The sequence below is a fragment of the Phalacrocorax aristotelis genome, chromosome 4 (genome assembly GCF_949628215.1).
Source record: "Phalacrocorax aristotelis chromosome 4, bGulAri2.1, whole genome shotgun sequence".
NCBI classification, from domain to species: domain Eukaryota; kingdom Metazoa; phylum Chordata; class Aves; order Suliformes; family Phalacrocoracidae; genus Phalacrocorax; species Phalacrocorax aristotelis.
The window spans coordinates 61,724,363-61,751,235 of NC_134279.1; the positions used below are offsets into that span (position 1 = coordinate 61,724,363).

A 26,873-nucleotide genomic window follows, 5' to 3' on the forward strand; every position below is an offset into this window, starting at 1 on the left:
AATCCTGCTCACCAAAATTTTACCACTAAATTGGAGATAGGAGGAAAAGACTGCATATATCCAACGAGGTATGCACAGGTATTTAGACACACAACATTATCTAAAGAACCTACTGGAAAAGAAAATCTTAATGTCCATTTTCCTAATATTGTTTTTCAAAGCAAAGTGCTACTGTTAATTTTCCACAAAAACATAAACTATCTCCTAATGTATCAAACAGAATATTACACTTGCATATTTGCTGGTTTCAAGGGGAAAAAAATATTCATTGCTTGTGGTCCCTCTCCCTCACTATGTTCTTGAATCTAATGATCTGGACTCCGAGCTGAATCACTGCTTAAGAAAAAAGCAAGCTAACAAATGCCAGACACAAGGAGTAAATATCTAACTGTACACTCTCTGAAATTGCAGTGCTGATAATGGGATCTTTGTTTTACTACCAAGGGGTTTAATTAGCCAGGACTGTTGGTGAAACAAATGTCTAACGAAAAGCTGACTAACTCTATGGAGTCTTTCTATTGGCTTTCATTGCTGCTGACTTCCAGATCAAGAGTGTTAATGTGATGAATTAGATCCACAACGCCATCTTGGAAATCAAGATTTACAGTGTGTTTCTGAAGTTTTAATTTTATATTCTTAAAACTTACCAAAAAGTTGGCAGCTTTATCATTAGCTGAAGGAATGTTTCAAAGTAAATTTTTGTGTAATTTGCCATCATACTGTTCTCTTAATTTACTATTTAAGACAAGCTGGATGTCAGAGGTCCAGAAACCTCATAAGGTTCAGAAACCTCATAAACCTCATAAATAGTCCTCTGCAATATGCAGTTTATGATCGCCATTCTTCCTTCTCTTTTTACACCATTCAGCAAGTTTTTCCATGGGATAACCCTGGATACTGTAACTTTGTGCACTTCCTGCCTCTCTTCAACCTGTCAGAAACACAGAACCACTACAAGAAAGAAGTCAATTACAAATTATTCTCTGTACATTAATGTGTGTCATTTGTCATGAAGGTTAATTGTATTAGCAAACAATAATTACACCTGAATCTCATTTATAAGGAAGAGGAGGGCAAGCGCATTTTCAAAGAGCTCGGTCACTCATGTCGGTGGGCATTCTTTACCACTTACACATTTTTGTCCTGAGTAAGCCTCAAGTAATTAGTTTCAACCTGGCTCAGATTATCAAATCATTGAAATCAAAGGCTTGTGTAGTAAGAAACAACATATAATTCCTTTACTTAGTGATTTACACTGCTGTAAAGGTCTCTTTTAGAACCCGGGAGTAACCCTGCAAGCCATGGTCACATGAGAAATCTTTTTTGACATGAATAGACCCATTAAGTCAATGGGGTTACTCATGTGAACACAGACTGATGTCAAAAACACTGATGCTAAGAGTGCACTCTTTTGTATGTTTGTTCATTTGTATGGATAAGCGAGGAGTGCACATGAGGAGTACTATGTGGAACACTATGCCCTTATTTCAGTATGCTAACCATATTTTGCATTATTTTCCATTCAATCTCTATGGTATGCCATACTCTTACTCTTTATCTTTAAAACCCTTAAGTAACATTACAACAGCAGATGCTTTTCACTCCAGACAAAACTGTAATACCACGGTAATTAACAGACACTGTACATGTTTCCTTTCTTCCTTTGAAGTTTCCCATTGAAGATTTTTCATTGCAATAAAGCTTTATTAAACTCTTGTTAATCCATATTGTTGGTTCATTAATTCTCACACGTCTACAGAGACTGATCTACTCATGTTTTGCTGAGTGAGGTTCTGACCCAGCAGGGCTCAGAGAAAAAGAAGGCGCACTAAATAGTTCGGGGTTGTTTTTTTTTTCCTAGTATGCATCAGCTAAAGAGAAAATACAGACACCAGAGAACATTAGAAAGATACTGCACTCCCCATCATTACCACATCAAATATTCTCCTAACTGGATATATTACCATTATAACTCTGTCATATATACAGGCTAAACATTGTTGCTGCCATCTGCCAAAATGTGTAGCATTAAGACAGCATGCCTGTGGTACTCCAGCTTGTGGGGGCAGGAAGAAAGTAGGAGAAGTTGCCATCTGCTTCTTTTTGTTCTTCTCTGCATGTAGATTACATAGCAAGACTATGGAGGAGATCTTGCCTCCTCTGGAAAATATCGTCAGACTATAAAAATGGCTCTGACAATTTACTGCCACTTTTGCGATACCAGCAGTTGTGTACTGTGAACGAGCTTCACCACTCTGTAAAAAGTCAAAATCCTTCAGTGAGATTTAACTGGCACTTGAGTATGATACTGACTTCCTGTACGTATATACGCTTTAACGAAATACAGGCAAATGTGAAAAGATCTCCACGCACTAGTCTACTAATACATTTGTGCTGTTACGCTGTCCAGGCCAGAGGATTATTTAGGAGACCTGTAAAGCTATCTAGGTTGTTTAGGAGTAATGATAAAATTTTAAAAGAGATTTTCTTAAATATATTAATGTATGAATCTTCACAACAGAAATTCTGTTTTCCTTATTTTCTTAATAGATTTGGGGAAAAGAAATTAAAAAGGAAGTGTTTTTTAGTTAAAAAAAAGAGCTATCATATTATTAATTTCTAAATTATTTGAACCAGGGTGAAGTAATTTATCATTTCAAGCTGATCTCTGAAAAACTATGTTCAGGGCTCCATTTTGGTTCAGCCTTTGAATCTGGCTAGAGTTGGGTGAAAAAGTATATAGCATTATCAGAACCCAGAAAGGTGTCTAGTATGCTGGAGGGAGCAGAACTGCTCTGTTTCTGAGGATGCAGAATTTGATTGGCTGCTTCTGAGGTGCACCTTCACGGAGCGTGCTCTTCTGGCAGAGGGGTGCTGTGACACAGTCATGGATGACGATTCTCTCTCCTGAAAAAAAGACTCTGGCTTTGTTTACACACAAAGCCTGATCCTTTTAATAATACCTGTATACTTAAAGCCATACTTAGCTAAAGTGTAGATGTGGATATAATAGTATTAGAAACCAGACCAATACAGCTGTAAGGAAATGGACAATATCTTTTCATGTGAGTCACCAAATCTATTGCAAGCTGATATAACTGCATGCATAGTAACACCATACAATTCCTTTGGGAGAAATACCATGCTCCTACCTAAAATAATTTAACCAATATAAAATCTGTATAAAAATCAGTCAATATCCAGCGTCCATGAAAATCTGAAGCACGGATAAGACCTCCACAGCCTTATCTTCATTTTCCAACTTTGCAGCCATAGAGAAGGCTGAGCACAATAAAGCCTGTTGTTAAGACTTTACGGTTGTCATATTGTATTGTGTTATTATAACATTAAACGGTTACTACAGTGAGACAGATGAGATAGAACTGGAAATAGTCCCTCAAGACAGGTAAAATGTACAAACTTCACTTTTCATTTCATGGGAAGATAATCTCTCCTGCTTTTCGGTAAAATAATATTTCAATCACAGTTGCTGAAGAGTCACAAACAGATGCTTACCTCAGTATGTACACGAAAGAACAAAAGCTCTTCAGAGTAAGGGCCACAAGAACAAATGTCATGAGGGAAATATTCTCTCTCACCATTATGAAGTAGCTTTGAAAGCAGATAGGTCTTAACTGAATTAGTTGAAAATAGTTGCCATCCCTGTCTCATTATATAATAAAAATAACAATAAACTCCCTAATCTATAAGAATATTTATCTTTCCAGTTCTTGGAACTGCTAGAAGAAAAAATACTAAGTAGTTTAGATAAACACATTTCGATTATGTTTCTGCTGCTCTGTCCTCACTGTTTTCATGATGGTTCATTCAAAGTTAGCTTATTCAAAATGGCTTAAAACCCCTGATTGCCTTTATTAACATAGGTATAATATCCTTCAAAATCAAAATCATATGACTGTGTATTCATGCAAAACTGGCCCTGTTATCATCATGTTTTGTACTAAGGTATAGAAAAGAGGGAATGATAGGGATAACAATAACCGTCAAAGGTGGAGTTGAGGTACGAAAGAAAATGTAGGTCTGCAATCTATGATAGCAAAATGAAGATGTGACATTTAAGGCATAAGAAGGCATGAGAACTCAATCTTCAGCCAAGTAACCTCAGGAAGTAATAAAAGTACAAGGCAGGTACAGGCATGCTCAGCTTCCCACTTCAGTGCAAACATGTCTTTATATGTCCTTGTTACATCATTGCTTATGAATACTTCCTTTTTACTTTAATGGTGATGAACAAAGGAGGAGGTAACTAACACCACAGGATTGCTGACTAGAATGTAATCTTTAAAACTGGATAGTGGACCACTATACCAGTGTGGAGAACTCCAGCACATTGCTCTACAGCTCTAAGGAGTGTATATCAGGCGGCCTTCCAGCTGCAGAACCCACTGTAGGTACTGATTTCTCACAGGGAATGTGCACATGAAGAATCATCCAGTGACCAAAGCTAGCCAGGAAAACTCTCTGATGTACTGAAGGACAGTGGCAATTGAAGCTGAAATGAAAACTATCAGGGTTCATTTAAAGAATTTTACAAATAACGTAAGAAATATTTCACAAAGTGAAATTCTGAATTTGGTCATCATGTAACTTATCAGGGGACATTTTCTTAAATTTTAACAATTTGCCTTTAAGAAAAAGACTTCATAACCCACATTGAACCTATTTCTTCACAGAACATAACTTCTTCCTTCGCTTACTTTGGGGATATGCAATTTCCAGATGAATCATTTAATTTGCCCTTGTTAAAAAAGGCATAGAATTCTATTTTAACTTTGTCTATTTAAATTACATCTTAACAATGCAGAACGCTCATATTACCACCAAACATAAGCATTTAATTCCTCATAGGCTCCACCTCCACATCATTACCAGGCCAAGACAAATCCAAACACATACCACTGAATTAACATCCTGACAAATGAACTTGATGTATCACTCCATGGAAATTAGTAACACTTATGGCAATATGCTAATCTAATGGGTATATATCACTGATGGAAATTACACTCACCTATGAAGGGTTCTTTAAAGACAAGATTTTAAGGCCAAAGTTTGCTCTGCCAAGCTAAGCTGTAGGATTTGGCTATATAGAATTTGAACACATGGCCTTGTTTTGATTATAGTGAAAGCCAGTGGTTTTTGAAGACCAGTGTATGAACTGGTGTATAGTCAATATACAGTTTACACTTAAAAATTCCATTTTAGAATGCCAATCATAAAAATTTTTAATTCTACAATACAATATAAGGCCCTCCCTGATCCCACATTTAATTTCCTTATGTGGAATTCTTAGCAATAGGGCACTCCAAAAGCACAGGAAATTCAAATGTTTCTCTTTTAGAAAAGTTAATTGTGAGGGTGAAATTAATCAGTATTGTGCAAAAAAAAAAAAAACAAACCCCCAAAAAAAACCCCAACAACATAAATACAGAGGAAAAAATATTTTAAAATGAAAGGCCAAAACATGTGGGAAAGTGCTATCATGAATTATTCTTTTGTATTCCTGATTATTTTACAAGATGGTACTTCAGTCAAATTTCCAAACTCCAATAAAATAATAATAGGTATTCACACTGCTGATGGTTAAATTAACTTTCCAAATACAACTGATTTTCAATTGATATTGAAGTGCTGCTGTATTTGAAGGTTTAGTACAACTATTCCAGCCAAAATGAGTATACTTCTATACTTCTTTTTAAAGCATATTTTAGACCAGATATTATATTGTAAAACAGTGTGATATATTTACCATTAATCTAACAATTTGTATTACCCTCCTTATCAGAAGCTATCCCTTTGCTGGGCAGGGGGGATGATGAATAATTTTCAACAGAGTTCTTAAGCTATTGAATGAACTTAATTCAGTTTTGGACTTTCATTGCAGTTAAAATTTATTCATACCTGTTCATACACACCTTTGATTTATATATGGTAAACCAAACCACACCCTTTAATAACTTTTTGTAACCACTCAAAAGCAATCTAGATTATTTAAACTGAATGGAAGTCTACACATACAGCATAAGAAAATAATATCTGTTTTAGTTGAATAAATTCTTCAGGAAAGGCCTTTATAGATATTTATAGAACATACAGAATGCCTGTTGTAAGATTACCACAAGAGAAATGGTGGGGGGGAACAACACCAAAACAAAAAACACAACAGTTAGTAATCTATTACAATTTGTCTTGAAATGTTTGTTTAATGTTTTAGTGTTTTGGATCTTTTGCTTTTCTAATCCATATGAAGTTTTAATGACAACTTTATTAGTAGAATCATTAGCTTATGATCCTCATTTGTCTGTATCAAATGCCTTCATTACCCATAAGGCGCTTATTTTTAATGTGCCTAGAATAACAGGCCCCAGTCTATGACTGTATACTTTGAAACAAGAAAAATAGTCAAAGCGAGCTCATTGATTTTTACACTAAATACAGGAATTAGCCTGGATAGGGAAGCAACTGGGATTTAAGCACAGGTCTTTAAAATGTGTTCTAAATGTGTATATGAGTATGTAAACTGACAAATTGTCCTGTTATGATTTATGTACTCTATGTGTCCATAGAAAATAAACTAATGTGCCCTTAGAATAGCATCCTTTATAAAATTCTTTCCAGCTGCGTACCGGTGTTCTTCATTCAGCTGTAAAGAAAAGATCTTTATTGTTTCAACTATTTTGGCCATGTCTGCTACTGTGCAGAGAACTAAAATGCATATGTGACTTATTAACAGTGAAAAAGGCTAAGAATTTTATTATTTAAATCTTTTATTAGATTCTGTCATAATTCTATTTGCACAATTGAGTGGTGTATCATTACTCGGGATTCATGTTTGCTTGTCTGTTTTCTTAGAAGAATCCTGGCAGCTAGAAAACTGCATATTAACTAACGAATGGCATCTCACCCACTTAAGAAGATTAAAATTAAACATATGTAGCTATTTATTTAAAATAACTCCTTCACCCCAAAATACCCTCTGCCTTCACATGTGAATAAATTTTGCTGAAATTCTATGAAAAGATGTCAGAGAGCTTGTTGAAACTTCTCTTTGAATGTCAAATAAACATTACATGCAAAGCAGAATCTAAAAATGTAGACTACGAGGTAAGAAAGAGTTAAAAAAGTAATGGGGAAGAAGATGTAAAGTAACTAAAAAATAGCTGCTGAGTATATTCTTAATTTTTATTTATTATTATTCTTACCTCTAGTTATTATATAGGTACATAGTTCTATAAATATATTCTGAAATTATTTTCATTCCTAGAGACTATATGCAAATTTTTTTAGTTTCCTTTTTCAGACTTCAAAAGCAACTTATTTTGAGGTTTTTTTAATCATCTCTGGAAAGAAATCAAGAACAAAATTCCTAAGAAAATAGGAATCCAGGATTAAAAATGTTTTGTAAATTTACTGAAACTTTTGTATTATATATTTTACAGAGGCTCTTCATAAACAGTATACATTCAAATAAGGAAAAATGCTATATTATTAGTATACACATGTATTTTTAAAACAACTTTTATATGTTGAAAATACCTCTGCCTCACCTTCACAGTCAAAAAGAAAAAAAGCCATTGCTAGTATGATAAACATGATCAACCACAAGGTGCCTGATTTCAAATAAAAGCCCAATAATGGAAAGGAGAAAATCTTAGCTGAGCAAAGGATAATGTAGGAGAAGAAAAAAAGACTACCTTTATTATAATCAGAGAAGAAGGGACAGACTAGATGAAACTTCAACTGCATTTCAAACATAAAAAGTGTAGTGAAGGATAAAATGAATTAAAAGACAGTTAATGAGCAGGAAGCAGGAACTGGTACGGTAAGAAATTTTTTTTTCCTCAGGTTACAGAGGAAGACTGCAAAAAGATTAATGTAGGCTCAACAAAGCATGTTCTCAGTTTATGTAAAATAAAGAATTGATTTTATCCTTGTTGAATCCTGCATGACATTTCAGTGACTCATGATTTTCTTCAAAACAAGATGTGCCTTAGTACCTCATTAAACACCACAGTTTATGCCTTTTTATAAAATCTGCATATCTATTACTATAGGACTAAACATCTCGAACTAGTATTGAAACGTACACAGTTACTGTACAAGGTCAGCCTGCAGGTTATATTCTTCACTTCAGACAGATATGGCAAGATTTTCAATCTGAATTTCAATCTGAATGTCTGAATTAATTACAAACTTTTTCAACTTTCAAAATAATGGTGTGGTTTCTGTAGCTTCTGAAAAAGCGGCATAAGCCAACAGGATTTATGTAACCTGTCACAGAAAGGATTACCTTGGTTCTAAGGGAGCCGCACATTGAGAGTACTGCACAGTGTCATTATTCAGCAGCAGAACAAATCTTGATTTGAGGCAAGAACTGTCAGCCTTCCTAACAACAGGAAATAATGTCACCAGTTGAGAGATGCACAACAGGGTGATCTCTGCAGTTCACAGTATGTTATTTCATAGTGCAGGTTGCATGGAAAACTTCAAATGTCTTATGACAGGGATACCCTGATCTCCATTCTATGTAAAATGAGACATGTATAGTATATCATGTGAACTGAAGTAAGTATGGGCAAGGAGAAGGAGAAAGTCTCTGCAATACAGTGAAGCAACACTCTAATTTTACAGAAAACAGGTCCTACAGGGAACCTGACAAATTTGCTGCAAGTGCCTGTCAAGAAGCTATCATATACGCACAGCTAAAATTCTACTAGCTGAATACAACTGAAGTTACAAGTTGGATCCCTCTTAAATGCTCTTACTCCTGTTCTTTTCTCAACACAATCTTGCTGTAGGTAAAGTTATGACTTTATTCTAAATCCATATGTGATACCTTATTTTTGCTTTTGGCCCTTTAGAAATGTCAAACATAAGCAAAAGGCCCAGTGAAAATCATCTCCATACCTTGAGGATACACACTCAGTTTGTGTTTCAGCTCAGTCACTCTAACTCTATTTGAAATAGTCCTCTCAAAGCCTTCCCCACTGACTCACTTTCATAAAAGTGCTGTGATAACATACACTGTAATTTGGTAATCCCATATTCTTGTTAGGCTGCATCAGCAGCCCTGGCTGAAGTGCTCCAGTGATTTATGTAGTGCCCTAAAGTGCTCTCAAACTCTATGACTTTATCTCTTCTCCGGTTGCAATACTGACTTCTGAAAGGTAAGTTTGAAAAGACATGAGCAAAGATAAAAGTGCATGTAGCAATGCTGCTACAGTGGAGGCACTCCTGCCAAAAGGTGACACACTTGCTGTACCGTGCAAACTCCCTCTATATCCGCGTAGAACAGAGTCATAGACAGTATTGTGTGCGTTTGTTTTACACTTTAGTAAGATCAGCCATCCTAGAATACAGAGATGGGCCAATGGCAAACCAATTTGCACCACATGTATTTCCTGCACCATTAAAGATATATGTATTAGAATAGCAAAGAAGACAGAAGCATGTACAACGTAACATACTCCCGTAACAGCATTACAGAAAGAAAATGTGTGCAAATAAAGGCCAATGAAAAAAAAAAACATAGAAAAAGTAGGCTTTTTATAATTAAGTTTGAAAAGGCAATTAAGGCTTGATCAGAAGGAGAAATGCAAGTAGGCTGTTTCACAGAACTATACAGAAGAACATATTTTCACACCAGCAGGCACGACTCTGTAGGAAGGATGGGGCAGGTGTTAGAGGAACTGGATGAGAAGCAAAGCAAATGAAGATAGATGAATGTTTGAAAAGCTTTTAAAATGTTTGGAATTTGAATGGGAGTCAGTGGAAAAGTACAAGCATCAGGATGCCATTGCTATCGTGGTATTTAATGAATTTTAGTGGTAATTACTGGCGTTTGTGAAAAGCAGGAAGCAACATTTGACAAAGGCTGGACTCGAAAATCAATTTCTTATGACGGTACAGTCCAGCAAAGAGGAAAAGAAGTCTCAGTCCTGAGGATATGTATGAGAAATGGAAAAACAGCTCTGGTGAAAATTTGGCTAAAATGACAGAAGAAATATGTGGAGAATAATTAAGTTCAGGGTCAGTTTGAATGCTTTTATCCTGGTATCATACAAGCATAAAAGTCAGATCAGAAAGGATGTGGAGCTGTTAGACCCTCCTGCCAAACAGAAAAAAAGAGAAGTTTTCTTTGTTATGCTTATTTGAGGAGACTGAGACAATGCAAAAACCTAAAGCAAGTTACTAGAGAAGGATGTAGATATTAAACTCCATCAAGTATTGACCTGCAAAGGACTTAATGATAAAAAGAGGAAAAAACCCACAACACATTCATTACTGTGGGAGGAGAAGGCTTTAAGACTAATATGAATAAATATACAGGTGTCCAGTTCCGAAACATACAGAATGCATTTTTTATTAATAAGATATCGGTCTTAATTTTGAAAACAAGAAAATTAACTTCCACAGTTATATATGTCATCATGAAGAGGAAAAAGATTAATTGTATCTTCCATGTTTAATTGCCTGATGAACTTACCCAGGTGTGAGATGAATAGTTTCTTATTTTAATGTGTTGTTTTCAAGGGACCAGAACTAGTCTAAATAGCAATGATTATGTTCCTATTAGTTAGATGTTTTGAACAAGAATAGCAACTGATGAATACCACATGAACGGCCTCCCTTCTCTAGTCTAAATTTCATTTAGACTGTATTCATGAAAGTTTCAACCTTACAAGATGAAAATGTCACTTTGAATGTTAATTTTAAGTATTTAAGGTGCAAAGTAAAAATTTAATATTTTAGTTCCATAGTTTTCCATTAGTGAAAAAAAAACAACACTACTTCTCATGCAGCCCAAGTGATAGTCTTTTTTTTACGAATTCTACCAATAATATTCCACAGTGGATCTGGTAAATCCAGGCAGGCATCTTTAGAAAACCTTGCAAAGCCTTCCTTCTTGCTCTTCCAGGTGAATGGTCCTTCAGTCCTAGCAGGGATTTCAGTAAAGCTATTGATTTTATGCAGAAGATGGTCCAATAGCTGGTAGTATTGAAGGGTAACAATATAAAATTTCAAACTCAGTAGAAAGACTGATAGAGAAACAGGTAACAGAAAGACATATTTATCTATAAAGTTAATTTTAATAGTTCAAACAAATCTCACTCCTCCAACTGAGTAAAATAAAATGGTGGTAAATATACAATAAAATGACTGAAATTATACTGTGCTGCTTACAGCATTCTCTTCTTAAAGCAATATAGACCTACCTCTTTCCCAGTGAAGCAACAGAAATAATATACCTTAGACTTCTCTAAGCGTAATGGAGATGCATTGCAGCAGTACATCTCAAGGACTCCTCATCCTCTCTTTCATTTTGGTTTTGGCCAAATGAGCAGTCCTTTACACACCAGTTATGTGGAGACTTGCGTAACTCTTGTTTGGGGAGAAGTGTTGGGCATCCCAGAAACACCAGGAAGACATACAGAAAACTTCTCACAAAACAGTCTATCTCCCTTCAACCTGTTCAGGTATTACTATTCTGCCCTACTATTTTAACTAGTAGTAGAGAGTCGATTACCAGAGAGAAAGTGTTTGGAACTCTGAACAAACCTAATTCATGTATAAACTGATTCCAAATTTTCTCAGTGAAAATGACAGAGAATGTACGCCAAATAGCTTTTTTCAACAATCTTCCCTTAGATTAGGTTAGAAAATCCGCAGAAAGAATTCAAGGGTCCTAACCGGAATGCACTGACAGAATTTTAAGGTTTTACATGCTAATACAAGGAAAGACGAAACTTTCAGTGAGATGCTCTCAACTTTTATTTCTGGTAAACTCACTGAAGCTCAGTAAGGCTAGAACCTTAACTCCCTGCTTTGTATGACTGTCAAAGCTTTGTACTCAAGCATCTTGGTGAAAGTCTTTTCATTACTCTACCAATAAAATTGACAGCTAAAATCAGATTTACAGATTTATGTCATTGAGACTGTACGCAAATATAGGCTTCCTATCACACGTATCTTTTTTTGTGCTGATTAATGAGGATATCAGATGACTGAGTAGACTGTCATGCCTTTCCTTTCAGGATGGAAACCAGCAGAAGTTGTGCACATAAATTCTTATTCTGGGGGTTCAAAATTAAATTACACAAGCTGCAAATAGTCCCTACAACCTATCAGAGACTCAGAAAATTGTCTCCTCCACACCACAGTCCTACTCTTGACCGTTATGCAATTTCCCACCCTCTGCACACCCACAAGGGATATTCTACTCTATACCTTCAAAATACTGAATGAGATTAACACAGCCACAAGACACATACATGGTTTTCACTCTGTAGCAGTGAACGTTCTAGTCCCAACCAGCTATTGCTGTTGGAGTCAGTTCTCAGTGAGACACAAGAATTCCTCTCCTTTCCGGACCCCTTTCTCTCTTCTGTGCTCATTTACTTTTTCTCATACTCAAATTAGTCCTAGGGCTCTGGCTGGGACTGGCAGAGCTCAGCTTCAGATAGCTATTTCTGTTTGCTGCCCACCTCACCGCTGAAGCTTGGATAGCTGTGCAAATCTGACCCTGGGTAGCCAAAGTTTATAACACAATGTTTTAAAGCCAACTATCCCTTAAACAGTTCCTCAGAGTTCTTCTGAAGCACTAGAACAGCAAGTAGGAAACTCATTTCTAAAAAGGCTAATCTGGTATAACTGTGAAAAATACACACTCAAAGCTCGTACCATGCTTAGGTGAGAAATAAATGGCCAACCTAGGACAGGTCAGAAGCACAGTGAGCATCATCTCATGCAGCTGATGTCGCATTACTATCCACACAGGGATTTGGTGGATAAGGGAAGAAATATCCAGGTACATATACCACATAGGAACATACACTGCCCATGTTCTTTTTCTATGGATCTCAGAAGCCATGCTATGCTGACTAGTCCACAACAGCTGTGCATACTTCTCTCTCCAGAAATGGGTTAACTCTGCAAAGATCAGCAATAACTCCCACACACATTTCTGCTGGAAATCTATCAGGTTGCTAGGGTAGCATGCTGTGCATAAAGGCTGCTCCCTGGCTGTGTACCCTCCCCGCAGGCACACGAAGCCCTAATTATGAGGTATATATACAGAAGAGTTTCTGTGGGCTCAGGAGATGCATCAACAAATACACTACTTCCTTTGCTCCATGAGATACAGACCCTTTGAAGCATTTTTCTGCTCCTTTGCTTATCCTTGTATCACCATAAATGAGGCTGTTTCAAGCTTCACATTTATCATTCTGACCAAAAATAATAGCTAATTTCTTTCTCTTACTCTTAATTTCATTTTAGAATTCAAAGTAAACAAATCTTGAATAGCAAGCAATAAACTAAAAACTGAAGGGGGATGTTACTGTGATGTGACAGTGGGACTGCACTTGCCCCAGTTCCTTACCAGTTCAGATGTTAATGAGAATTTTTTCTTTTGCAAACTCATTTAAAGACTATATAAGGAATCAGAAAACACCTCTTCACTTCTGGTCACATAGTTGCATTCTAAAACTTTGTTTGTTTGTTTGCTTGCTTGCTTGCTTGTTTATTGGTGCTTCTTTTTTTTTTTGTCTTTGCCACCAGATGAGGAGTGGAAGGTAGTTTCTTCCTTCCCTTCAAATTCCATTTCACTTTTTTCCTAATGTACCTATTTTAAGACTTACCTGCCTCCTGCTTCCCAAAAACTTCCTAATTTCTTCAAGTCCAGCATTAAACTGTTAAGGGTGAGCACAGGGATGGCTTAAGTGTCCTTACAGGCTAACCAGTACGTCTGCAGTTAAATGCAAAGAAAGGGTGGCTGAGGAACTGTCTACTGCTGCCAAGGGCTTCTATGTTATCTCCATAGCATTCCCTGCTGCTCCAGAAGGAAAATGATGAGACTGAGATTCTTCTGTATCAGTACACAAGCACATAAATCTAATTGCCAAACACTATGAGAGTCTATATATGCCAACATGGACAATATTCTGCATTTCTTAAATATTAAACTGTTCAACCATGTAGCTTTCTAGAATATAAGAGCTGAGAAACAGAATAGAACAATCCTGGCACTGAAAAAAAAGTCATAGGTGAATTTCTTTAATATCAAAGAGGGACAGAGGCATTACCCTTTGATATACAGTATAAATCCTTTCCAAATCCACACAGGTTAAAAATGCTAGTTGTCATATTTGGTTTATAGTTTAGCATCTTTGTTTTCTTTATGCTTAAGATGCCCTCAACATATATCCTCACAAGTATAGCTAAATGAGAATAAGAAGGTTGGAAAGATTTATATTGTTGCCAGAGCTGTCATATAGGCTATGAACGGGGAATGTTTCACTGGAAGAACTATGGAAGTATTCTGCTTACCATTTCTTTTAAAATAGGTCTCCTTCTTCTTTAAAAAAGAAACCTAAACTACAAATACCAGTGCTTTTGAAACTAAAAGGGTAAATTATTCGTAAGAGTTAGAATAGATGCTTTGTCTCTGTCTTGTGGGTGGAAATCACAGACAAACATAATAAACATTGATAGAATTAAGTTTGAAATATTTGTAGAATTGTATCCATGAGTCTTCCTTTTTTTACATCTAGCTTAAGTAAACGAAGCCCTCCTTAGTTCCTTTCTGCTGTTCTTCTATACTCATATCTAGGTTCATAATGAAAGGGCTTCATCTCTTTATGCTTCATACATCACGTTGTGTATAATAGGGAATATTACAATATTACAAAACCCCCTAAACCAGCAATTTTGGGATACAACCCAACATTGTTCTCTGTCACCTGAAAGAGCGCTGGCCCTTTCAGAGAAACAAAAAAAAGGCAACCATTCTGAGGTCATTTATACAAAAAACCCAATTGTTCTGCTGATGAGGGAACTCCTCAGAGAAGAGGAATACTTCTCATATTTAGATGATGAAGCCCCTATATGGACCAGGGACAGTTCAGGATTAAAAATATGAACAGACTAAAGATTGCCTGCCTCAGCAGTACTGAGAAGAGAGTAGTACTCCCACCTTCAGCCAACTGAGGACACTAAGTACTTGGAAAGAGACCTTTAGGCAGGTGGTAGAACTACACAGAAGATTTTGTCTCCCTGAGCATCTCCCCAGACAAACACTTGCTTAAAACTTATGTCTCTATGTCAGAATAAATATATTATACAAAAAATGTAACAATCTCCTAATCATTCTACACAAGTTTTGTTAGTTCTTCACAACACTGTAAAAGTACAAACAAACTGCCCTCCTGCAATGTACAGCATCAACAGTGATCAACAGCAGTCAATGAATTCTGGTTTTGTGCTCACTTCAGAACATCTGTGATCTTATATTTTTAATTGAACACATATTAATAATGATGCTATGCAAAAATGAAGCAGTGCCAAGCTTCTAAAACCTCACTTGCTAAGGTTGATCTTTTGTGCTTAGTTTTGAAGTCTTCATTTTGTTGCAATTGGCTTTTTGCCAGAGAAGAGGGTCTTTCCAACTTCCCCTCTCAGGCACAGATCCAAGTGGAATATTTAAGTGAAGGATTTCATCTTTTATTGCAAATCAGCTAAGTTTCTTTCAACATTGTCTGCTTAAGAGGTATTATTATTTTGTGCTGGATTCAAGTTTGAGAATTGGAGCCTACTGACAGACAAAAATGTTCCCTTTTAGAGAACCATGTGTTGGGTTTTGTTCATTATTTGTATTTTTCTCTACCTATCTTCTTTTGCCATTATAGTGAGCAGCCCTATTTCAAGACATCAGCTGTCTCATCCATCTTCTTTGTATTCTTCCACTGGAGTGTTCTCTACTTACTCAAAAGCAAAACTCTGAAATTAAAAAAATAATGCAAAACTGTCTCCAATAGGGGATCTTACTGAATGAAGAAAAAACTCTAGGTGGACAAAGGAGAAACTAACTGCTGCTTTTTACATTTTCTTTCACATAAAACCAAACGGAAGCTAGTTTGCCCTGGGCATTTTTCTTTTGACATTGTGTAGAATACGTATTCTTGTCCATTTGTATTCATCAGACCTAAATCTGGGAACTGCTATCATGCTGACAAAGAACCAGCGACTCAACTTCTGTATTGCTCCAGCGTATGATAATGTGATCTCCATGACTGGAAATTTTCTTGATGTCCTTGTGTGTGGTGAAGACGGTACCAATCTGCCTGAGTGAGATTAGCAATGTCCATTCAGTTTCCTGTCCCGACAGGAGACAGAATGAACTAAAAGACTAGAAAGTACCACAGCCCTCAAAGAACAGATGTCTATTTTGAAATAAGTTCTGGTTTTATATTGGGAGTTAACCAAATATTTTCTGCCGCTCCTTGAATTTAGATATAAAACTGTTAAAAACCTTTATCCATTACTCATCACACAGTAAACCAGTGACAGAAGCAGAGCATATCATTAGAATGAAATATATTGCCTGCTTGCAGGGGGAGTTCAGATCTGAGAGGTACCCACTGGTGGTCTGAAAGATGCCTTTCTCATCATTTTGGGGACTTTCTGTAAGCTACTTTGCGAAACACCACTGGCTTGCCATCCCACAAATTTTGCGAGTTGAAGCAAAACAAACTGTGTACGCTTTATGTTTTCTGCCACTTCTGTTCATCACGAAAGCAGGAACTTCCTAAAAAACTTCAAGTATGGACCAGCGATAGACTTCAAAGCATTTTTTGGACCACCCGACATACACATTATGAGAATTATTAGAATTATTAGAACACATAACAAAGATGACACAGCTCTGAAAAGCAGGTTGGAATATTATACCCTCATCCAGTGTAAAGGCTGCAGCTTGTCAACCACTGACACAGTCACTGGGAGCCAGAACAGTACCACAGAAGGAAGTATGCTTTCAGGAGCATAGCTCACATTAATGAGGTTCATTGGATACGGGAGATTTTAAAAAAGTCACTTTCCTACTGGCTTCTTACACTAACACTCTTAAATGTGACAGAAAGCTCAACTTTCCCATACATGTCTCAGATTTGATATCAGTCTCTGTGTTCCTTGGGTTTGTCATCACTCTCCTATAGCCATTCTGACTGGTTTATTATTTGCTCTAAAGGACTTTACATGTTTATTTACTGAAGTGGTATATAAATGAATGGAACATCAAAGTGAATGGCTGAATATTAAATAAATCAAAAGCACATTTTCACAAACACGTAAAGTGCGAAAAGTACTGCATATACAAAACTGTCAGATTCATTATTCTATGTATTTACTTTCCTAATACTGATGCCAGAGTCTTCAAAAGCAAGACTATCACTAGCCCAACACAGAAAGGTAGAACATTGCAAACTGCTTTGTTTTTGCTTCCAGACATTACCGTCAGGGATATTTTATCGAACATACATAAGTTCATACATGTTCCTTTTCCAGGTTGAGTATAGGTGGCCCATCCACCTTGGTAAAGACCAGTGATAATTGGTTTTTTGGCAGGAATGGAGACATGTCATGATATCGAGCCCCAATTTGTCCCTACTTACTATCACCCTCATTATCTAAGCTTTTGTCAGTTTAAGCTACACAGGACTACACCTTTCTTTTCCACCAAGGCAGGTAGTCAGAGATGTTAGACATGTACAAAGCTGTACAACAGGGAGCTTAAACACAGACAGATTAAATTTTCACCAGAAGTATTCCCAGGGAAGAATACTTCTCCATGGAGAAACAGGAGGACAAATTAAAAACTGTTTTCCCAAGAATAGGCCACTGTATGCAAAAAAACCCATAAGCTAAACCTAAAGCACTGAATGTTTAAGTGTGAATAAACTTTTTACCAACTGAATGACTACATTTCATGGCAATAATTAAAATGGTAACATAACATGCAAGAAATCAATGATAAATATGGTGATAGAAGAAAAAACAGAGATTAGAAAGTTTATAGGTACACAGGCCAAGAAGTCCAGTCAAGCAGGGATGAAGATAAGAAACTGGTTCAGAAATGTGGGATGAAGAATGCAATAGTCACAGAGAAAAGGGATGACTAATAAGAAAACAAAAGAGGTTTAAAAAAAAAAGGTAACAAAATTCCAAATTAAAATTCTGATTCCAGTGAGTATTTTTGGACTTCATTTAATTCCTATGATTTATGTTTTCCTTGGTAGAACTACAGCACTGAGACACTGTGGGGTTTATATTAATAGAAAATGATAAATGCCACTGCAATCTGTAACACTGACTTTCTCTTTCATCAGCTAGTGGTCTGGTGCTGATCAGATGATGAAATCAAGGAGAGTCAATTGGTAAACCAGCTGGAGAAAGCATTTCTAATAAGATTTAAAACAACAACAGAAACAGAGGCGCTTTCTCATTTTGTTTTAGTTCACTCCTATCTATAATAGTGTGATTTCGTGTACACCTATGAAAAGCGTGTATAAAATCTTTACCTAATACTTATACTAACCATAATTTATCCCCTCTCAAAGGGATAAATTACAGCACAATCCAAATACAGTGGAAAGATAAGATCTTACTTTTTTATGTCCTCCCCTGTATTTTCACAACAGGAAATATACATGCACAAATTACAAGAAATCAATATTTTTACTCCTTTCTACTCCATCAGTCAAATAGCAAAATAATCAGAAAAGGGCACCACATCCCATTGTTTGTGACTTGAATTGACTGAATGAGAGTTTGACAAGTCTAAAAGGCCAGCAAAAAACACACAGAATCTCCCTCATTAGATTTTGCACAACAGTGACTACAGAGAGCTATGAATGCACAGTACTATGAATAATAAAACATCTGTGAATTACATAATGTCACTAAGTACGTTCCAAATGGTATGCATATATTAACCCACAAATACAGGCTGGTACTTATTTAATACAAAATCAGCAAAAAATAGTGGTGTTTCTCAAAGGCCCTGGAAGTCCATTATGCTATCCAAATCTCACATATTACTCCAAGGAATGTGATGCTATTGTTTACCACAATAAAAAATAGTCACATCAACAGCTTTTAGTGACAGTAGTTATATCTTTGGGAAAACCACCGACTTTAATGAAATGGTTTAAGTGAATATAACTTCTTCCTGTATGTTCAACTGCCTGGAGTCTACAAAAAAAAAAAATTAATATGAGGAAGTTTTATATCTATTAAGACTCAATATTTTCACAACACTTCAATTTGCCATTGAAATGCATAGTCAAACTACAAATACGTAGCACCTTCTGCCAATCAAAAAAGTCCTTCTTTGTATCACTGCAGACTGCACGCAGCTTGATTGGGACCCTCTCTTTTAGAAGTGCCCCACAACCACCACCACGCTGGTGATAAATTATTTTAGGATTTGCATGCTTGCTGTTAGCTTTAATGAATGATGTGCTGCTTTTCCGTTGCTGAAGCCAGGCTTCTTTTTAAGCAGCTATAGTAGTCTCTTGACAGTGTAATACAGAAATGGATCAATGATTATAAAGGGGAGTCAAAATTATGATTACTCTACTGTGTATTCTTCTTAATGACTAGTTCAGAAACAGGAACAAGGACTATTGTTTCAAACACAACTCTGAAACCACTAGAGGCTTAAATGAATATTACATTACAGAAAGATCACCTTTTTTCTATCTCTGTGAAACTACCCACTCTTTCAATTAGTAGAAACACATCACTTAATAAAAGTACAAAGTATGTGTTATTATTCTATTATAGGTTGATACCATTACATAGAAAAGTCTTTAATAAGGAGAAGCACACTGTTTATCCTCATCTAGTCATACTTAGCATCAGACAATTTGCCAGTTTACCACACTGAGACCTGATCCAAACCCCGCTGAAGTCACCGAGACACTATTTTCTTTTACTTTCTTGAGTCAGAAGTAGGCTTTTAAAAAGGCAAATGCTGTTCACTCTTTCACTCCATCATGCAGCAATCCAAGCCCATCTCACAACTGCCACCTCTGATGTTGTAACCTCCATGGTAAGGTAGTGTAGGAGAGGTTTATCCAATACAAGAACTGAGGCTATAGGATTTATGAAATCAACAGATGGCCTCAGACTAAGTGTATTTAAAGGAGATTTTAATTTTTAATGAAAATAATTTGAGATTGGGTATGTAACCAAACTCAGGTATGTATTTGATCTTATCCCAGAAATAATTCAAAACAGATCATCCAGGTTACCATATGGACTGTATTTCATTCCTCCCATTAAAAGTAGATTACTGAAGGGCTAAAGCTACTTACAGTATTTCAAGCTTACCAGTATTAATTTGAATAAGATAATAGATGAGGGAAGCATGATTGGCAGCCATTCCAGCTACACAAAGTACAAATCTCTTAAGCAGAATTTCAGTGGATTGTAAAACTGAATATCAAAAGATCTGGTGATAACTTGATCTTCAATTTCTTTAATATAGCAAAAAAAGTTTGCAATATTTATATTCTGTCCTAAAATAAAATGCGGTATTGCAAAGAAGTATTATGAAAATTTGGAAGTGTGCACTGAGGTATTAGATATGTGCAACATAAAGAGTCTGTTGATGTGGAAAAACTGTGAAATGCACACAGTGAGTTAGGAATTCAGTATCAAGTGCCAGCCATTGATGTCCTTGTCTGGGGACTAGAATTCCAATTGCCTTTTCCTTCCTGGTTATGGCATGTAGGGAAGCAGCCGCTGCAGCTGTACAGGCCCTGAGAGACAGATACAGAAGCCAGAGAGATGATACAGATGTCTAGAACCTTCCCACCTGCCTCCTGGCTGAATTCACAGTGGTTATTGCAAGGTGTGGATAACCATCTGTACGCCTGTCTGGTACTGACACTTCAAGGTCATATTTTTTAAAGAGTTAATCACTGGAGCAAGTTATAGCAAGTATTTTTGAAAATTCAACCTTATTTCCTACATGCACTATAATAGATATTGTAATTCTCTCTTGGTGCAGTTCAACATGGCCAGAATATCAGAGATTCAGCAAAGTCAGTACCTAGTGCATTATAAGAAAAATGTCTTCTATATTTCCAATAAATTAGACAAAAATCAAACAGTTACATTTTAAGAATAATTCTCTGCCTTGTTTTTTCATCATAGTAATGGGAAAAAAATCAGTTTGCTGAAAATCACAAAGCTGAAATGAAAATGCCGGAGATAGACACTAGAGTGTCCCAAAACTTTGTAATATTAGGGTATCAATCAGCAAATTCCCATTGACACTCACAAATCATGAATAGTATTTACTTAAGCAAACCTTATCATGTCCTGTGATGTAAGATGTTCTATATCTACCTAATACACCAGACAGTCAAGGCACAGAACTCTAAGCTGACTTCTTTGTTTTATATGTATTTAATATACCAGACAGTTAAGGTACAGAAAGCTAAGGTGATTTCTTTCACCCCAGAAAAGCAGGTCAGTGTCATCAGCAAGAATGCAATACAAGATCCCCAGTTCCCACTTCCCAGTTTTATGTAGCAAACCACACTGTTACAGATTATTCATTTGAAATGAATGAATAAATGCAACCTTTACTGAGATAGCAATGTTGACAGAAATATGTCCTATTGTATCCCTGCATTTTATATATCTGTAGAAATTGAAAAAAGAATATCAAGGGAATTGTAGAAAGTTAACAGACTAAATGGCATTTCAAAAATCTTTCATCTTCTTTTAAGCCTTAATGTATCATCTTCCCGCATCACTTACAGTAATGAATTCTATAACGCAGAGGCCCTGACATTACTGTCTGACCTCCCATAGTTGTAAACCCTATTTTTGGAAAGCTCTTTTTACCTTGGAATGTTTTGCAGTAAGCCGCAAACTCAGTCAAAGGTACTACAAACAAATTCATATAAAAATCACCCTAACAACATGCATAAAACCAATATATATTTCTCAAAAGTCATTGTCGTGGTTTAACCCCAGCCGGCAACTAAGCCTCTCACTCACTCCCCTCCAGGTGGGATAGGGGAGACAATCAGAAGGGTAAAAGTCAGAAAACTCATGGGTTGAGATAAAGACAGTTTAGTAGGTAAACCAAAAGCCGTGCCACACAAGGAAAGCAAACCAAGGAATTCACTCACTGCTCCCCATGGGCAGGCAGGTGCTCAGCCATCGCCAGGAAAGCAGGGCTCCATCACGCGTAATGGTTACTTGGGAAGACAAACACCATCACTCCGAACGTCACCCCCTTTCCTCCTTCTTCCCCCAGATTTATATGCTGAGCATGACATTGTATGGTATGGAAGATCCCTTGGGTCAGTTGGGGTCAGCTGTTCTGGCTCTGTCCCCTCCCAGCTCCTTGTGCACCCCCAGCCCACTCGCTTGGGGGGGTGGGGTGAGAAGCAGAAAAGGCCTTGGCTCTGTGTAAGCCCTGCTCAGCAGCAACTAAAGCATTATTAAAATGCAATTAAAACATTGTTAAACTAAAACAGTATTATCACCACTGTTTCCAGCACAAATCCAAAGCCTAGCCCATACTAGCTACTATGAAGAAAATTAGCTCTATCCCAGCCAAAACCAGCACAGTCATCCTACTAGAAATAACTCCTTGAGTGAAACCAAAATCTGTCTGGAGATGCTCACTGACAGTTCTAATTTCAGTGATAATGATTCAAAGCAAAGTACAGAAGGCTGCATGGACGTGCTCCACAACACAACACAAAATGAAATTGTGTTATATTTAAAATCTAATTATATATTTAGAAACTAAATTTACTTTTTAAATTGGAGATTAAAATTTAAATTTTATTAGTATTGCACTTATGTTTTTACCATTTCATTATTTCAGTATTAGTGCCAGAAATTGACTACATCAACATTAGAAAAATAAAGGAAAACTAGAGACTGCTCCAAGTGAGTTTATTGGTTTTAGCTCCCTGCATACACTGCAAGTTCTGTGGGAATGCTCTGATGTCTGTACATAATACAGGCACAAGCTTTGCTCAAGAGCTATGGTCAGATTCATAAAAACATCCAAACAGATAATCTCTGAAAGAGAAGAAACTGAACTCAACAGGTAGCCAGCAATCATCAACTCCTTATCACTGCAAGATGCTCACACCAACTTCACATACTTTTAAGTATCTGAAACACAAGATGAGCACGGCATGACGTCATGACATGAGATTAATTTTACAGACACATGTAACTGTAGTATTTGCATTCTTGTTTCACTATCCTCTCTACACTACAAACTCTTCATCACGCATAGGAAACACCTGGCTAGTTGCACCAGGAAATCTACCCTTTTTATTCCACAATGCTGCCTATAGCTGCTTCTTTCAGACTCCCTGAAGCTCTACTTCGTAACTTTCTAATGCCCTCCACAGGGAGCATTTCAAAATGAAGGATGGAAGCGGGATGAAGGCGAACAAGAAAAACACTGAGTCTCCCACAGCTTGTCTAGTTTCCTCTTTATAATGTAGGCTCCTCAGGACAAAGCTTATGTATAGCTGTTTCACTGCCAGCCCTGAGTATATAATCAATGGTTTCACAATACTATTGAATCATTTACTTCCATACTATGTCCTTTTACCAATTTGGTGAAAGTCTTTACCCACTAACAAAGTCAATACATTCACACTTCACAATAATGAAATACTTGAATATAAAAAAAATATGCTATCTATTATTTTATGTTTAATTTGCTTCCCTAATATGATATTATAGGAAAAAAGGTAACCTATATAATATTTTTTTCTTAAATGCACCATGATTAAATCTAAGGCATTCTTTGACAAAACTGCATTGAAGTGTACATACAGAACTGTCCCATATATATAATGATGCAAATTAATATCTGTTTCAAACAATTTCACCAGGAGGCTGTTTATATATGCTAAGGAAAAAAAGGATTTCTCTGAAAACCAGTTCTCCCGACTTCAGTGAAACAGAGGACATCAAAGTGTCTCTACAATATCATACTACTCCTTACAGACATTTCTAAGGATCTCATCACCATAACCTACAAGCAGTTCACAAAACAAAATGGATCAAACAATTTTCTCTGATTGAGGTAATGAAAATATGTTCTCTGTTTTCACAGGTGTAGCCCCAAAGAGGTGGGTACTAGTGGCAGACCTTGGAATGAAAACAGAATCTCTGGTTTCCAGTCCTGCAACAGCTAATGCAAGCCTAGCTTTCTGCCCCTCTGTAGAAACAGCACTGTGAGATTAGTAAAGTCAAATACAGGAACTATCTTCTATCATTAGATGTATGTTAGAGCAAATGAAGTGAGATGAGACATTTTTACTTAAACGTGTTCCATGTTAACTGACATTAAACTTAAATGCAAAAATGTTTTGAGCTTGAGCACATTTAAAGTTCCTCTGAGATCAAGCCTCTCTGCAGTCTCAGGGAGAGAGACACCGAAAAGGGTTTCATCCTAAATATTAGAAAACCAACTCAGGCTGACATGAATAGGCACCCAGTGGTACCTACTTCTCACCGTAAAATCGCTGTTATGAAACTATACAGCTAGCCTAGATGAGACACCAAGCTTTACAATAATCGTCATCCACCTGTTGAAATCATGCATGTCTAACTAGCTGCCTGCTACCTCCCTTTTTAGAGGTGGAAGCTGAGACTGGAGCAAGTCAGGCTTATCCTTACTCCCTGTATACTCCTACCATTCTCACAATACAGGGGTGGATAACAGGAGTAAATCATCATGCTTCTAGAAGTAAAAAGGAAAAGCAGATGAAACTATGCCCACGGATTGTTCTGAGGTTATTTAGTCTATATTCCACTCTTCTGCTCATATTTGCTAAAATAAAATTGCTCTAAACAGTATTCAAGAAGTGATACTTTTTTCCCAGAAACAACAATTGTCTGCATACAGTTTCACAGTTTAAGAAAGGTTATTTTGTATCAAAAGCCAATTTAAAGTCTTGCTACTTTCCTGAATAGGAACTCTACAAAAAGTAATATAAACAGATAATTAGGCCTGATAAGATAGGCTACAGAGCATAATTAGGTTTACTGAAATCCTTCAGAACATTTTTCTTTGTCGTATTTCTCAAAGATAATATATAAGTAAATATAGTATTAATATGTATAAATAATTAATAGAAAACTTTTGGAAATTAGCTTGGTTGGCACTTGCTATTCAAAAATGGTGTTACTGGGCTAAACTGAGGCTATTTAAATGTGAAAAGTAATCTGATTTGGAAGAAAATTAATTTTCAGCTAGATCTGAAAACGTTAATGCCTTCCTTCTATTCCATTGCTGAAGAAGACTGAGGGCTCTGTTATAACTGCCAGTGGACACAATGAACATTTTTTTTCCCATTAGCATCATAACAGCCTTAGAAAGGGCAACAGACTGCTTTCCTGTGATAGATAGCTCTGACTCCATTTCTAGGAACTACAGATCAAAGGAAAACTCACTGCTGAAATAGTGATCTACCGGGGTGTAATGAAGACTAGTAATTTGATTGTGGTTTCTTGATATTTTCAGACACATTCTAACTAAAACAAATAGCTTAATTTTAAACAGTGAAAACTGTGTAGGCATGTTCATGGTGTTAGAAAGGATTATTTAAGGCATTCATCACATATTACACTCAGTGTAGAGTCTTGTAAAATATTGAGAACAGTATAGAAGCTGGAACAGCATTTCACATAACTACAGTTTTCCCTAAATGTAACGTCAAAAGTCAAATATAATGTCTCCAAGCACAATAGGTTAATTTTTTCCCCAAGGCAGAGAGAGATAATCTTGAGTTTGTAAGTATGCATAATAAGTATACATTGGAAATGTTAATAGCCACTGCATTTGAGAGTACAAAGCTATCTTTTGCTGGCTTAGCAAAATTCAGTCAACTTAATGACTCTCAAACCATAAAATAAGTAATGGGTTAAAGTATGGATTATCACCCCAGACTTTTTAAATGGTGGGTGGGTAAATCCAAGCCTCTGTGCGTATGGGCCTAAACGAAGCTTACAGGAAGAGTAGGGACAGAGGTTTTTAATAAGCCTGAGAAATCTCAAGTGAAGATTTTAAACTGTTTAATGAACCTTTGCAAAAACAATTTATTTAAATTAAATTACATTTTTCACCCTGAGACTAAAATGTAGTCTAGGTCGCAGAATTTTGCTTAATTTGATCCTTCAGTTTAGGTTTGACGGATAGGTTAGCAAGTTAAGTACTGTCGATAAGACCATACCTACTTCTCCATGTGTATTTGAATTTGCGATCAGCATCAGTGAGAGTGTCTCTACAAGCTGTGACAGTACACAGTCCCCAGAATTACAACTATTAAAAGAGAAAAGAGATCTTGTGCCACACAGCTCCATTTCCCACTAGTTGCCACTTCCTATATTATTCCTATTAATAATTTACCTAACTTGTGTTTTAACTAGCTAAAGTAATTGCATATCACAACTTACCTGATAGCTTGCTACTGACATGTCTTGTTCTTTAGTGGTCTTGTATAAAACAGACACGAAAATAAAGTACTACTGAAAGAAGAATTATCTTTCCTCATACAAGCAGTCTCACTGGGTTTATTTGGCCTGTTCACATAAGTAAGGCAAGCCAGATTTGGCTTCGAGAGCTCTAACTTAAGCTCGTAAAAGGTAGGAAAAACGTGAGGCATACGGATGTACATTTTTTTCTCATCCATGCAGGACAATGGCAAACAGAAAGTAGAATGTCACTTGTCACAAATAGGCTTTCACTCCCTCATTCTGACAGAAAAAGACATTGCCCAGCAACGAAGCAACTGTAGGAGGCACAGTGGAAAGAAATTGTTGAAAAAAGCTATATCACCACTTGTAATTCTGAAACTCCCAGTGTCTTGCAAGTTGATGTCACACAAGAAAAAAACCTTCATTTGGTCTCCCACTGTTTTGCTGACCTTTCCCCATTGGTGTTGTAGCAGGAGGCAATATAAAAGTGCTTTTATTCCATACAAATTGCTTGGCTGCTAAGCTCTGTGAAA

General features: G+C 36.5%; 1 protein-coding gene across 7 annotated transcripts in view; it reads right to left on the reverse strand.

The window, feature by feature from the left end:
* The window catches only part of PCDH7 (protocadherin 7), a 291,307-nt gene that overhangs the window by 206,918 nt on the left and 57,516 nt on the right, over window positions 1–26,873 (reverse strand). Inside the window, exon 2 of one of the 7 annotated variants that reach the window (XM_075091719.1) lies at window positions 5,882–6,664. The exons of the other annotated variants lie outside the window; for them this stretch is intronic. Coding sequence (XP_074947820.1) covers window positions 6,596–6,664 — 69 coding nt within the window. The 3' untranslated portion in view covers window positions 5,882–6,595. Of the gene's footprint in view, window positions 1–5,881; window positions 6,665–26,873 lie in introns of those variants that run through there. 7 annotated transcript variants of the gene reach the window in all.